At 35.8% G+C, this 16,125-nt stretch overlaps 1 protein-coding gene across 2 annotated transcripts in view; it reads right to left on the bottom strand.

The window, feature by feature from the left end:
* CUL3 (cullin 3) overlaps positions 1–16,125 on the bottom strand; it is a 55,921-nt gene that overhangs the window by 10,016 nt on the left and 29,780 nt on the right. For both annotated transcript variants that reach the window (XM_062582869.1, XM_062582870.1), the window contains exons 4-10: positions 13,835–13,995; positions 12,471–12,585; positions 10,867–11,095; positions 9,179–9,324; positions 6,010–6,186; positions 4,684–4,854; positions 3,099–3,206 (exon numbers count right to left, since the gene is read on the bottom strand). In XM_062582869.1, the coding sequence (XP_062438853.1) occupies positions 3,099–3,206; positions 4,684–4,854; positions 6,010–6,186; positions 9,179–9,324; positions 10,867–11,095; positions 12,471–12,585; positions 13,835–13,995 (1,107 nt within the window). The remainder of the gene's footprint in view (positions 1–3,098; positions 3,207–4,683; positions 4,855–6,009; positions 6,187–9,178; positions 9,325–10,866; positions 11,096–12,470; positions 12,586–13,834; positions 13,996–16,125) is intronic.

The following is a 16,125-nucleotide window of genomic DNA, read 5'->3' as shown; positions in this document are numbered from 1 at the left end:
TTTTCATAAATGAAGGAAACAAAACAACCTATAAATATTATTTTCCAAAGCTGGACAAACAATGAAGTCATCACTATCAGAGCAGATGCCAAAAATTAGATGATATAGCAAAAATTCTCCACATCACTCCCCAAAGATATTTAAGAGCGTATAAAATCTAACAAAATACACTAGCCAAGAGTGAAGTATCTGTGAACATAAAAAAATAACAGCTTTTTACTTTTTTGATTACATACAATAAAGCAGGGTTGCTAAATGTACGAGTTCCAAAACTGTTTATAAATTTACTCTCCAACAGCAGACAAGAAACATTAGAAACTCAGTGTGAAACAATGGGAGATTATTCCTGCAATTCCCCCCTGAACTTTAAAGTTAAGTCATTCACTTTTATACACACAACCTAGACATTCTCCCCCATTACTGTAAGTGCTCAGCACAGGTCAGAGAATATTTCATAGCTGATGTTTTGACCTATAAAGTAGTGCCATTAGTGGGTGATGAATATCTAGCTACCACAGAAGCATTAATCATCATTAGGTATTTCAATTAAACTTAGTAATAATCAACTTATAACTATTTTCAGCTCTAGCAGGTCTAATACATTCAAAGAACATACATTATGGACAAGAAAAAAGCTTAATATCCAACTTCTTATAAACTCCAACCAAATTGTAACACAGGAATAGTGCATGTTACATTTCAGAGGGTCAAAAAACGTTATACGAACTCAGAGTCTTCCAATATAAATAGTGGAGTAGTATCCCCATGCATTACTGAAGTGTTTCTGTATCATCAGCTAAATGGCTTTGACGTATGCATCCAAACTTGTGCCTAAGAAACTCTGAAAAATCTAGATCAATGATGGGCTGCTGATACAGAAATCCGTCTGAACAGAATTCAGATTTGAAGGCTAAAAAGAACAGTTTGTAAAGGCATGTAACAAGCCATACAAAAGCTGTTCTACAGCCAACATTAACTGCCATGCTTCTAACTTTGTATCACCAACATCCTGAGGCTCACAACAGAAATTCAAACAGCATTCAGACACAAATAGTTAATCTGTGAGTGGCATAAAAAGAAGCTTCAAATAGCTTCTTCAGAGCAGCCAAGATTTAGGAAAAGCCCATCAACACAGATAGCAAGTATCTTTATGCAGAACAGGGACATCTTATTTGAAGTGGCAAGGGTTTCTCCTCTTTTTTTTTTCTGGTTTTAGCCAGACCAGAACACAGACTCCATTTAGAATATCACATAATACTAATTACACAAAGCACCAAGCAGACACTTGCCTTGAAAGCATTTTATTTTCCAAGACATCTCTTCAGTGCAAGAATGGCATGAATGAACGGAAAGTGCCTTATCTTTGTAAATTCCCAAAACTGAAAGTTTCAGGATCACAGTTCAAGAAGACACTTGCATTCTTTCAGCCTGGACTTTCCTTAGGGCTAAGCTTTCCACCTGCTGGTATAAAACCAGTCATATCTATGCAGTCCTTGGCACTACCTACTATCTCAAGACCCAGTAGGAGGCTTTGCAGGTAGGATTACTCGCAGAAGAGCTGATTCCCATCTCAACTAGGTATTCCACGCATAAAATGGTTAAAAAGGAGTAGAATAGACTAGTTCATTTAGAACATAATATCACCAGCAAGTTAACAAGAAAAAAAAAATCTTCATAATTTCCTCCCAAATATTACTGATACTAACAGAAATATATATGCTCCCATTATATATACACATATACACACACACATATATATTCCAGATATTTCATAAAAAAAGTCAAGGTGAGGCTGACCAAAAGGCAACCAGCAACCAAACTACTGGTCCCTTGTGGAGAATAAGAAGCCAGTTTCAATAAGGCCTATGATAATCTGTTAACATTTTTAAATTCACCTTGTTAGCTGTAACATAGCTGAGAAGAAACTCATTGAATGTAAAATTGTCATGTAAAATGCACAAATTTTTAATGCAAAAGAAAAAAAAATCCAGGTACAAGTCTCAAATGCTACCTATAAGAATAGGAATGCTCCAACATATTTTTGAAACTAATAGTTCAGGGACTATAGAAGAAAACCTGATTAGCCCCTGAAAATACAAAAAGCAGCTGAAACTAATGTCTACAAACATTTATCATCTACCCATGTGTGTCTCTACAACCTTTTCTGAAACCACTTTCTGTAACATTCCTTTCCTTCGCTCATGATTTGTTGCGTGCTGCTGAAGGAAGCTGCAGCTGACTGCTTCAACAGTGCAAAGGTGTCAGGCCGTTCACGCAAGCATGGGGCCAAGCGGCACGTGCGTGCTCCACAAGCGCACTCCTTGCGGTCAGACTGCTGCATCCGACTCACACGTGCTCTGTGTGCAGTATTATTTACTTGCAGACAGCCGCTATTTGGTTGCTTATGCTGTGTTAAGTATCAGCAGAAGAGAATAAAGCATTTAAAGCAAATCAACATCTCAAAACAGGAATGAAGTATGAACCTTGAAACTTTCTACTACCTGCTGAACGATGCTATTTTCCAGCGGTGGACCCCCTTTAACCACAAGGGGCAAGTTACCAGACCTACCAGAGCAGTTTGGGCTAACAGCTGTAACATCTCCAGACTGAATGATTAAGTCAAAAATTGTGCAGTTGGAGTAAAACGGCAGTCATGTTTTTAACGCAAGCAGCAGCAGCGTCAGGAAAGTTAAGTATGAGACGGCAAGTTTGCGGCACGCTTGCAGCATGTGTTTTTCCCCCTTTGAGGCAGCACACCCAAGCAGGGGGTGAGCACAGCAGCCGGGCGGCGGTGGGGAAGCGGGCGCTGCGGGCGCTGCGGGCAGCGGCGGCCGGCGCCCGCCCCCTGCCGGCCGCGCCGCCAGCGAACCGCGGCCCCGGCGCCGGCTGCCGAGCCAGGTTCCCTATTTCGGGAAGCACTAAGGCAGTCTGCAAGACGCGAAGCATCGCCGGAAGAGGAATGGAAGCTGAGGAGGCCAACCCAATCCTTCCTTCAGCAGCGCTATACGAATAGCGAAAGAGAAAGCCAAAAGCCCCCATAAACGCTTAGGTTTTGCACCAAAGCAGAAGGCCAAGCGGGCAGGGCCCTGCGCTCTTACCCCGGTGGCCTGAAGATGCTGCCTGAACTCATCCATCGTCGTGTTGGAGATGCTCATGTCCCTGAACATTCCTTCCAGTTTGGATGTGAACTGACACCCACACTCGGTCTAAAGAAAAAAAAAAAAAAAGAAAAAAATAAAGTGTTATGCCAATGTTAGGAAAACAAAATTTGCCAATACATGAACTGCAAGACTCAAGTTAGCTTACCAGCCTCAGAAAAGTGGTATTTCTGTACACTGGATTATTGGGATTCTTATTTGCATGACTTTTAAACTTTAAAAGAAAGGTTTCATTTTTCATATAAGGATCTAACCTAACATGAATTAAAACTTTGTTTCCTTCTATTTTCCTCCATTACTATAATTTTGGGTTTTTTTTCAACATTCTTATCTCATATGAAAATCAGCAAAAGCTTATCAGACCCAAGACATATACTTTCATCTGCTTTCTACCATGATACCAGAAAGGGAAAATAAAAAAAATTACTTGTACCAGAATAAACTGTTTTCTAAGAACGTACAATTTTCAAGGTTTACTAGAGGTTACCAGAACTTTGAGAATCAAGTAGGTATGCGTAGAGATACATGCACACACATACACACATTTAAGTTGCAAACACATACATGCATATATGTTTCCAAAACATACTTTGATATATTTGGCAAAGGTAAGCACGTTAGCTTCAGCATCCTAACCACTGTGCAAAACCATGAGTAAACAGGGTAGGCCTGGTCCACTGATTCAACTTGCAAGTTAACACCAATTCCATGTCCTATACCAGGCTGGAAAAGGTGGAGAGGTAATTGAGAAGGAATGAATAATAACAATTTGGAGAAGTCTGATGCAAAAAGACTTCCTTCACAGATTAGAAGGTCAAAATCAAAGAGCAGCAAAATCTGATTTTAGGACAACATCAGTCAAGGTTTAAAAGTGCTCTAGCCACTTAACGTGCCATACAGGAAAAAGCTGCATTAAAACTTGCTTCAAGGATTGTTCATGTAAAACATCTTTAAGCTTTACCATTTTCTCCATTTTTTGGCCACTCTTCCAATTTCATCCACAGTAAATAGAATCAATAAATTTTTTAAAAAGTGTTTCTAAACACTGACTCAATCTTTTTTCAATTTATCTCAAAACAATCACCAAAAAGGAATTAAGCATCGGAATTAAGCATCTTCATTAGCCTGCAGACAAACGCAAGTAAGAAAACAAAAGCAAAAACGCCTGCAAACATTGAAAAGCTCCACAGTGAATAACAGAAAATCTAGATCATGTCCTATCCTCACATCAAGTTTCTAGACAGCAGGAGTTGCCCTCTTACTGATAAATTCTTAACTCATTTTGAAAAGTAAGTTCTGTTTTCTAGAATACTCTTTCACCGCAGTCCTTTCCAATATTTACCTTTCTTTATTTTCATGAATTTTTCTAGAAAAGCCATTCATATTTTCTGCTTCTTCTGGGGCTTTAAAATCAAATCTATAACATATATCTTGATTGATGTCAAATATTTACATACCAGTTAAGTAAAAAGAGAAGAAATCATACTTACAAAAAATGAAGTCAGAAGTATGCAGATAGTCTTACCTTTAATTTAGATATCATATTTTTCTCAGAGTCATCCGAAACACTCTTGTTTGTAAGAAGCCTTCTTGCCAAGTGCTGCTTATAATAGCGTTCAAAAACATCTTTCTCTTGCATAAACCTAAATAAAACCATAGCCTTATCCAATATAGTTTCTACTTCTTGCTCTGTTAGCTGTAAAAGAAATAATTTGCTGTTTTTAATCTCCCAGCCCAAGTGTTCTATACAACCTAGATATTTCAAGTAATTGACAGCAAGCACACGGTCTACAGCATCCTATGGTGATCCTGACAAAACTGGTTCAGTACGTGAATAAATGAGCCTAAGTGTACAAACTCAATACAGGGAAGAAAACAGCATATCTAAAATTGAGGAATAAAAGTTATAGGGAGGGGAAATGGGAAACGATGGATGGATAGAATGTCTGGATAAAAATGGCAACAAATTTCCTGGACAAACATGTGTTTTGATGTATCAAAAAAAAAAGGGGGGGGGAAGAAAAAGAAAAAAGTATAGTTGAAAACCAATTAGATCTTATCAGAAGTTAATTTAAAATGAAAATTTCTGTATTTCAAAGATTATTTTGCAAAGCCTGTCCAGCACCACAGCAAATAATTTTATTACTGACATGCTACATCTAACTTTTAATACAAACATTCAGCGGAATAATTCTTTTATAAATAAGTACAATTTACTATTTGATTTCCTAAGCATAGGATGTTTGCAATAATATTCAGCTTTATTCAGGCCAACTGAAGGCTCAGCTGAGTATTATGTCCAGTTCAGAGCTCTATACATTAAAAGTTTTATAGATGCTATGAGGAAAGACTGAAGGAAACAGCACTATTTAAACTAGAAGAGAGTGACATGATTAATAGTTCTCCAAAATGTAAAAGAAGTAAAAATAAACAAACAGTTTTCCCTATCCAATTATCTAATTTGCAGAAGAAATGATTAGATGAGAATAATCACCAAACTATACACATAATAAAGCAGTAGAACAGGTTTCCAAGGAAGGTGGCTGCAGAACCTTCTTCAACGTTTTTTTCAAGAGGGTAGGCAATTATCTGTCAGAGGTAACCCAGGTATACCGCTTCAGAGATGGCGGCAGGCGACGTGACATCCCGAGAGCTTTTTGTGCCTCACATTTCCGTAAGTTACATCTAAAATGTTATGCACTTAGTTACACTATACAACTTTTTTTTTTTTTTTTTTTTTTTAAGGTAATGTTGCCTTTACCTTAATAGAAATCACTCTTGCAAAAGTAGTTTGGCTTACTGGGATCTAAATCTACATAGAAAAAAGCATAATCTCTTAATTTATACTTACTCCCTTGACTCCTTTTTTAAGCTTATCATCAATAAATAATGAGAGGTACTCTGGAGACCTAGAGTTAAGGTTGAGGAAATACTCAAAGTCACCCGCAATAGTCTGTTTGAAGAGTCTGTCATTATTGAAAGATTCTTGAAGAAAGCGGTCAAATCTACTCTTCAAATCCAGTAAACCCTTAAAAAAAAAAAAAGAAAGCATAAACATTTTCAGATTTAAAATTGTTAATTATAAAACAGTAACAAAACATGAAGTCATTGTAGAGAAGACCACATCTACAGTCAAGAGTTTGTGCAATAATCTCTACATTCCACTTTGTTAAAAAGCATCAGAAATTTCATTTCCATTTCTAGATGTCTGTAATAGCCAATTTCTATGAAAATTGCTTCCATGAGGAATATTTATGGCAAAAATATTGGTGACAAATGCTACTGCAGTTTACTGTAATAAGCTTCTCAAAGATTAAGAATTTTTTAAAATCTCCTTTGCTAAACAGGCTGCTTTAATGTATTTTAAGTTTCTAATTTAAGAAGTATTTGTTGCACTTTTTTTACATCTTTCCTTTTTCAAGTCAGTCACCATCTTTAATACAGGATAAGAAAAAGATGAGGCTAGGCACCTACTAGCTGTATCCCTAGAGTTACTAAGAAAGTTTAAAGGGAAGAAAAAAAAAAAAAAAAAAAAAAAAAAAGTAGGCCAAATCTTACTAGCTTTTTCTCCCTGTAGTTTCAATCCAGGGACATGTTTTGCATTACATAGTCACATATGTTTCTTGTTGATCTTTAAGGGTCACCGTGAACAAACGAAAGCTAGACACACACAATAGTTCTCCAGTTATCGCAGTGCGAAGTCCACAGGCTTGGACTGAAGCACATCCTTTTTACCAAATCATCGGGTTAGAAACCATCATAATCATTTTTAGGATTTGCACCATTTTTGTCCAGAGGTTAAAAAAAACAACTGGGTATTGAAGGGGGGGGAACATCTTAAAATCACCTGAGCTCCTTTCCAAGTATGAGATACACATAGGATTTAGACATCACTAAGACAGTATTTATTTCAGAGGGGCCAAAAGTATTCATTTGAGGGTTAAGCTTGTTTAGTTTATTACGGGTAGCCCACACAAACAGTTTAGCTTCAATGGTCTTAAAGTCCTAGGTTTCTGAAGGAAATATTTAAATATGGTTACTTAAAGAAGCCATTCAAGAGTTACTCAAGGAAGTAATAATGTTTCTTAAGAACTCACCATCTCATTTAAAGGAATGGTCTTTAGACAGGCTAAATAATGCGTATTAGAAATTTTAATTTCAAAGTAAATCCCTCTATCTCTCTCTGTTTACCAAGGTTAGCTTATGTCTCCTCTCCAGGAGTACACGATCTGAATAACCTGGTGTTAAACAGGAGAAACTGTTAGTACCTTAAATTACAACAGCATTTCAACAACCCTTCAAATAATTATAAGTAGTTTTAAATCTAATCCTCTGGCAATGCTTTTGCAATCATCTCACCAATGATGCTGAGAGTTTGGTGATGTCATGTTGCAGAAGCAGTACTGGACTAGGGTGATGCTTTTTCTTCACGGTATAGTGTAGGTTCCTTGTCTGTCTTCTTACTGCTATTTACGTCCTTGAAAGATTCAGATGACATGGCTGAGATGAGAAGAGTGAAGTGGTTTCTCAAGTCACAGGTATTTTCCACTTCTTCCATCATGTCAATGGAAGTGGAAGGTAAACCTGTCTGGGGGTTTAGCAGTAATCAATTATCAATCCCTTCTCTGGGGCATCCTCCTGAGGTGCCTGAGGATGAAGATGATCTCTGTGCCAAAGCATATGTAATATGGTTTTAATTCTTCAGCTTCATTGCTCTAATCTTTTTGTCTTTGTGGCAGGAAACATCAATACTATCTTCATAATTAAGCTTTTAATTCTCTCTCAGTTGAGCTGATTAAGATATCTCTTTAGGTTCATCAGGATTTAAAAGGAATGAAAATTACTTCAAAGTAATCCAAACACTTATTTTCCACAGCATGCAACTTTATTTATTTTTAATCAAACCAAAAAAACATCCCTTAATCATGAAACCTCAAAAAAAAAAAAAAAAAAAAAAAAAAAAAAAAAGCAACAGGCATTTTTTCTTAACAATCCTTGGAGAGGTGATTCTTGTCTAAGCTTGGTAAGAAGTTTGCTTCAGCATTGCCAGATAACAAATAATCCAATCAAAAGTGTTTTTATACTCAAATGGCTTCTTGTAATAGTAACCAGTTCTAGCTAAATTACTGATTTCAAATCAGTGATGATGATAGTACTAATGCATTACTCCTCATAAAGACCAGACATAAATATTGCATCTATGCATTTAAAAAAACTCGAACTTATTATTTAATACACAAGCATTTTTACATTAAGTATGAAACACGGTTAGAAAAAAAAACACATTTTTCAAGCTATTAAAAAAAATTCCTTAAAGTTTAATAAACTCTGAAGATTTTATATGCAAATTTAAAGTCATCTTCTAAAAGAGGATGGGAGGAGAGAAAAGATGACAGACTCCTGAAGCATAACTTGTGATCTTCATAAATTAATGCTACACATCACTTCTTAGAGAGATGAAGAGCAAGAAAGAACACTTACATCTTTTAACATGCAAAATGTTCTGTTTCTTGGGGAGAGTGAGAACAAAGAGAAATTTGTTAAAATTTAGAACACATCTACCTATCACTCATAGTTAATCTTGCTATGAAATACTGGTGTGCAATTTTTGTCTCAATAATCGATAGCTATTATAACATAAAATTAAACAAAATAGATGCTATAAAGGTACTTGCCAGCAGACTTACAACTCATTCTGGAGGCAAATATTATTTAGAATAAACCAAAATATTCCCAAGCTTTTATACAATCAGCCTGAATATTTTGTTTAATAAAAACAGCTACCAAAAGCACAAAAATAAGCAAGCACTTTCCAAGCATCCTCTGTATATAAATCATTCCAAACATCTCCGAAAATGCAGGAAATGTAGAATTTGGCAAAACTATAAATTATAAATGCAGCTTACCAATAGTAATCCCTTTTGCATCAATTTTAAGGTTTACCTTCAATCAATCACATAGTTAACCACTACACTGAGGAATGTGGGAAAGATGGAAGAAAGTTAAAATATTTTAACTACCTGAATGTAGTCAACTGGATTTTTTCCTTCTCCCTCTTCAGATACTAGTGCTTTGCCTTGTTCTCTTAGGTATGAGCTCATGCACTCACACATTGTCTTCAGACCATTTGGCACACGGCTAAACAACTTGTACATGCAAGCGAGGTCTGCAAACAAACAAAAAAAAGGAAAGAGTGAAATACGCAGGACACCTTCTGTGTGGTGTACTTCTCCAACTCTAATTTCATAGCAAAAGACAACAGAAGGTAAGTTCAGACAGGCAAGCCCCCAAAAGCACCCCCTAACAGTTTTGGCACTGGAATCTTCTGATGATGTTTCCTTTCCTTCACACCCCTGACAACATGGTGAATGCAGCAACCACAGGAAATTAGAAATAAAGGTTGTATTCACTTAATCAGTCTAGTTGTGGTTGTCCTTCTCCTCATCCAAAAGCCAGCAGAAGTTGACATTTGCCCCAAAGGATGACACATTTAAACACTCAGCAAGACTATGTTTTCAGTGGTATTTAATAGTGTCATTTTCAAAGTCCTCATCCCAAAATCAAATACTTTATTGAAAGTTACAAGAAAAATAAGTTGAAACAAAAAGCACAAAAATGCTTATAAGATACTTTCTTATTCTAAAAGCCCAACCTAGCACAGTCTGAATATTTGTTTTTAAATTCATATTTGTTTTGGAGGAATAAAGTTAGTCATAATTTTACACTACTTTGTATCATCCATCTAAAGTCTTGAGGGGTGGCTTAGCTTAAATATGGCTTTCCAAAACAGCACTTCCCTCCTATAAAAACCTATCTTTACAATCACTCTCTACCTAAACCAAACCAATGCCCACGAAACTCAAACTAATTCTTGTATCTTCTACAAATACTCTGCCATACCTTTGTCATTTCTACCTAAAGTCTGTCTTAACTGGGTATTAGAGAAAAAGGTCTAAGCATAGTAACATCACTTTCCCTGCCTGCTTACTCTGACTAGCACCTAGTAACTGTGCAGCTGCTTTAAGGAATAAAAAGCCATCAGTTTAAACAGCAAGTGTGTTCCCATTCTTTAGTATAACACTGTTTTCTAAATATAGATACTACAACCACCCTCCTCATTATCTATAATATTTTTTGGTCAGTCATCCTCTGTCTTGCACTAACCTCCACCTACCAGAAAAATCCAAACCAAGTCCAACCCCTCTTTTTCAACCACTCGGAATACATCTGTCTTCAGAAATCGAGCAGCCCATCTTTCGCTGCTACAAAGCTTCCCCACTACAAGAATTCATCCTGTGATGTTACTAAATGAGTCATTTAGCACAGCAATTTTCAAATAGCAGCCTGTGGGCCAAAAAGCTTACTGATGCATTTTGACAGCTATATGTTGGAAGAATGAAAGTAATATAAAGACTCATGGAAACAGGAACACAATACAACAGATGAGTACCTTTCTTAACGATACCTGGCTTGCCAAAAGAAAAAGTATCTGTATCTGATACTAACTACAAACACATTATACAAATAGGCTCTGTCTTAAGATCTCTCTAAATGCCTCTCAGATAAAATTCTTAGATGATTGTAAAACAATCACTATAGTGGTTATAGAATTATACCAGAACATAAATGTTAAGTTCACTTTATCCCATATTCAAAAGCAACAAGCAGTATCATAAGCATTTCTGTCTCACATATAATGCACTCTTACCTTCTGTCTTCCCATTTTTCAGCATATGAACTAGCCCAGAGTTCTCCATTTCCACTATAGTTTTCATATGCTTGGAAATAAGCTCCCTCTCAACAACTTTCACAATTGGTTCTTCTGTTGATTTATCCAGACAATGCATCACCCGTTCTATTTCTTCATTAATTCTAGCTTCTACTTTCTTTATATATACAGAAGCACTGTTTTCAGCTAAAAATTTCTGACTTTCCATCTGTGATTAACACAAATTAACATTTTAGACTTATTTAAAGGAGGGAAAAAGGAAATGCATTTATAAGCAAGTGCAAAACAAATCTAATACATCCAAAAATTCATATGTGAAGATTTACATACGAGCTTAACACAGAACACAGTTCTACTACACTTAATGCAACTACGAAGTTATGTGTGTAAGAGGATACATGCAAAAGGATCATGAAATTTTTCATACTAAAACAACCTGAACCACCTAGTTTCCAGTTAGCAATATGAGCTTTAGCTACAGGAGTCAAATAAAACAGAAAGATTGGGAAAAGGAAGAGGCAAAAATTCTTTCTGAATACCAGTTTATAGCAAATTTATCAGTTGTAAGGAACAACAGTTTTATTATTCTAGCTAGTGTCAACGCTGACTATATTATTATTTTTCAAGCAGGCCAGTGCAGTCTTTTAGAGGGAAATTTTGGGGGTTTTCTTTGCTTTTTTAGGGCAGAACTAAGAAATGAACCTCCAACGAAGGTAATCAAAGGTAAACCTTTTTCTTAGTTTTGCATAGCACCAAATGAAAAAGAAGAATGCAATAACTTTTAAGAAGTTGTGCAACATATGCTTTTGATTTGCAAGCAAATCTAGAGATCAGAGGAATGACAAACATAGTTGATTCCTGTATTTGAATTGGGAAATTGTCAAATTATGCAGTCTAAATCCTTTTTAACAAGCTTTTAGAATTTCTATCAATTTCCAATAGAAAATGACAAAAAATAGAAGAGCAGGATTAAACTTGAACTATTCATCTGGCATTTTCCCTGAAACTATCTTATCAAAAAGTTCAGGAAACCTTCTGAATGCATTATTCAGTTTTCATTCAACATTTAGATAGTCACTTGGACAGAATTAATTCCCTGACTTGGTTCATTTTATAAAGGCTGTAACCTAAACTACATAACCTGCAACGGCAGGAACTACAACGTAAACAAAGCTCCCCCAGAGAAAGGCTCCCAGTCTCCCCTCTCCATCTCCAACCTGCAAACATTTGAATCTTTCACGGCACTGGTATCTCAAAAAAAAATTTTAAACCTAGAGAGTGTGGTTGAAATGCAGGGATAAACCAAGTTGCAGGAAAAAAAAAAAGCAGGCACAATGTTAGCATGATGATCAGTTTGTATGTTTTCAGCATTCACACCACAAAAATTATTAGGCTACAGTAATTCTGTAAAATTAGTGTTACTCTTTCTCAAGTTTTGTCAAATCTTTTGTTATTTCATTTAAGTACATACACAGACATACACAACAAATAAGTAGCAGTTACTTAAATTGCTACCAATTCTCACATTTTTTCTCACAAGCAATTATAAAAGCATTTCGTATACTGGTATCATGCTGCTGTACCTGAAAAAATTCTGCAGACATCTCCAAAAATGGAGCCTCAAAGTCTTCTTCATAGACTGACCTTCCTTCAAGACCTAGAATCATTAACATCTGGCAAGCATTTCTTATTGCGCCTCTGCCAAAAAGTAAGTTGTTAACAACTTGAGAAATCTACATCGCTTGTAAGATAGAGAGCACAAAACAGAATAACAAAACCCTGAACAGAGTATCAACTTAAACAGAGTATTGTAATAAAAACTATCTTAAATCTGTTTGATATGTTACAGGTTTTTCAGAGGATTACATTACAAAGATTTTTTTTGTTTGTGTTCTAAACTAAGGAGTTGAGAATGTTCATCAAGTATTTTTTAGAAAGTGAAGTAGGTCTCACAAGTTCTACTAACTCTGAAATTGGTTAACGTGAATATATTTTACCACACAAGAAAACAGCCAAAAATAAAAAAAGTTTCTCAAAGCAAACTGAAAACTGCACATGTAGGTTGCAACTGAACAATTCCAAAAAAATTGCACACATGAAGCTGCAGTGCAGAGTACTTTCTAAACCAACAAGAAATGAAAATGTATCTGCAAGTTAGACATATGGTTAGGCATACAAACACATCAATAAAATGCAAAAAAAAAAAAAAAAAAAAAAAAAAAAAACAGAAGAACTGCATCCAGGAAAAAATTCCACTTTCTGGCAGTAGCAGACAACGTGCAGCTGTTGCCAGGAAGTATTTTTCTCTTCATAAACTGCGTGTTGGGCAATCTCAATCACAGAACTGCAGCCAAAGTAGCATGAAGTTTACATATCTCCACACCCAGCAGCTGCTCTGAAATTGGAGAAGCACAAAAAAGCCTGCAAATTTCAAGTTACTTCAGCTGCAGCATCTGAAGTGTGTGGTACAATAGTCCCCATCTACTAATACAGCAAGAGAATATGAGGATTTCAAGGCTCAGAGATGCAAATGAACTACCAACAAACAGATGGATTAAACCACTAGGGAAAAGAGCAGAAACTTCAAAATCTAACAAACAGGGTACAAGAAAATTAAACAACTCCACAGCATAGTTGAAATAAAAGGCAGCAAGGGCACAGACTTGTCAAAACCTCTGCTTTATAATGAAATGCTCTGACGCAAGGCATCAATAGAAGTATTTACCAAAAGGTTTAATAAAGACCACAGGGTAAATACTAAAAAAGGAGCTTCTCTATTTATCATTATGTTAAACATATGCAAAACTTCTTCCAGATTATCATGGAAAAGCTTACTTGTAACCAGAAACATGGACTTAAAAGATGATTTGTTTGTGTAGGTTCTTGATTTGTTCTTAAAAATTGAGAAGTATCACTTACAAAAGGCAACCACTTACAAACATCTTACCTGTCTACAACTTCTCCTTTCCTTTCTCTTGCAATCATATCCAACAGAGTTTGTCGCAGGTGATCCCTAATACAACCATAGCGCACAACTTGATCTCGAAAAATAATCAAACCCAAATTGTAGACATTCTCCACATTATTTTGTTGCACATATACACGGTCCTACAATAAGACATACACACAGATAAAATTTTAAATTCACTGCACCTGTGCAACTCAAAATTGCAAGAGACAGATAATATTTATAAGGTACAGAAATAATCAAATTAATCTTCTCTTCCATCATAAACAGATATTATTAATACTCTCAAGGTCAGTGCCAACTTTTCAAAACTTCATTGTACATAAGAACTTCAGCAGCACCCCTATAAAAACTATTTTCCATTCAAATTGAGCAAGGATCTTGAAATTGTTATAGTTTCATTAAATCTCTTCCCCTCCAAACACCTCCCGTTCATTTATATAGGAACTCTACATTGATTAGCAAATGTTAGCACAGGATTTACAACTAAGTTTGCCAGAATAAACACACACCCTTCATGCTTTTTAGTCAGGGGGTGGAAGAACCCCCAAATACTGAGAAAGCTCACTGCATAATCTGAAAGATGTATTTCTTATCTACCCAATCCCCTTCTATTCACCCTACTTTGTTCCTTAAAAGGAAGAAAAATATATCCCCCCTAACCCTCCTTACATCTGTCTACCACTCCTGTTAGGCAAAAAGTTCCTCCTTAAAATTTAGTGAAATTTACTGAAATAGCACCTTGAGGTGAACAGAATAAAAGTAAAGCCAAAATGAGAATCACTACAAATATTTTTTTTTTTTTTAAAAAGGGGGAGGGGGTGAGGGGTTGGTACTCCAAACTGTATGTACATAAGAACTTCAGCAGAACCTCTATAAAAACTAGTTCCCATTCATATTGAACAAAGATCTTGAAATCTTCTTATAATTTCATTAAATACCCCCCAAGAAGTTAAGGGTGAGAAGAGAAAGATTTATTCTTCTGTTTCAATACAGGTTCAAACTCCATCTCCCTACATAGTCTCAACTGACAGTAAGGGCCAAGCACCTTAACCGTCCATCAGTCACGTTCTGCACGCATTTACGAAACCAAGGTGATCTTCAGAACAGTGTTCCACCACATCCACGTAGCATCACCACCACCACACAGCTTGATGGAGCCATTAGTGAGCAGACACATGGAGTTTCTTTCCTACTGCTATTCACAGAAATGCTTGCTCCTTTCAGAGTTAACCTCTTAGCATATAGTAGGTGGGAAAAGATTACTCTTCGCAAAGTCCACACAGCCTATTTATACCCTAAGTAGTGTTGCATGCAAAAATTTTTCTATTCTATTTAGTTTTGATTAGTGATGTCTTTTCTATTTGTTTCTCCAAGTCATCAACTGTCTAAAAAAAGTAAAACTATAATCAAAGTTACTATCAGATATAGAATATGTACTACCACTTAACATCTAGCAGTGCTGTACTGTAGCAGGTACGATGATGTAAAACAGCATTAAGATCAAGAAAAAATGTGGTTTTAAACAAAGTATTTCTGAGATGAGCTTTGGCAATTTTTTCTTCATTTTTAAAAGCATAACCCATTTCTTTAACAAAATAGTTACTGCTTCACACACTTCTTAATATAATATAAAATACTGCTTCACTACCACTTATGCCTCAGGATGTTGTTATTAGTAAGAGTTAAAAATATTCTGTTCTACTCAAATTTGATTGCAATTAAGTTTTCTGAGAATTTACATAGTTAAAAAAAGAAAAAAAAAATCAAATTCTGTACAGGACAAGGGTAAATGTTTGAACTACAGTACAAAGATTAACTTTTCCACTCATTCCATCAATATCTTTCTATGTGTTTTATCATACCCTGAATTAAAGTGAAAAGTTTTTCCTCAAGCATCTAGAAAACTAAACCATAAAAAAGCAACTTCAGAAAAACAGATTACAAAATTATAAGATCATATACTCTCCACAGAAAATTTACTCATATAGTCATTACATGCCAGTTTGCCTTTTGATGATCAAAGGAAAATGAAACACTGGGTTCCACCATTCAGGAATAATTTCCTTCCTGCTGCCTCCAGAAAGGTAGCACTTAATGTAAATGAAGCAGCAGGACGGGAACAGATGAGATGCACCTTGCCCATGGAGCAAGCTAAGGGTTCTAGTTTGCATCAAAAAATTTACCAGTTGGTCTCAGGAAGTCAGTTTAATGATACACATTGGAGTGAGTGGTTTGAATATGTCATCCTTTTTTCATTTTTGCTGGTA

This window comes from Rhea pennata, chromosome 9, assembly GCF_028389875.1.
Source record: "Rhea pennata isolate bPtePen1 chromosome 9, bPtePen1.pri, whole genome shotgun sequence".
NCBI lineage: Eukaryota > Metazoa > Chordata > Aves > Rheiformes > Rheidae > Rhea > Rhea pennata.
Note: the sequence above shows the minus strand (reverse complement) of the source record. Positions and strands in the feature narration are given on the sequence as shown.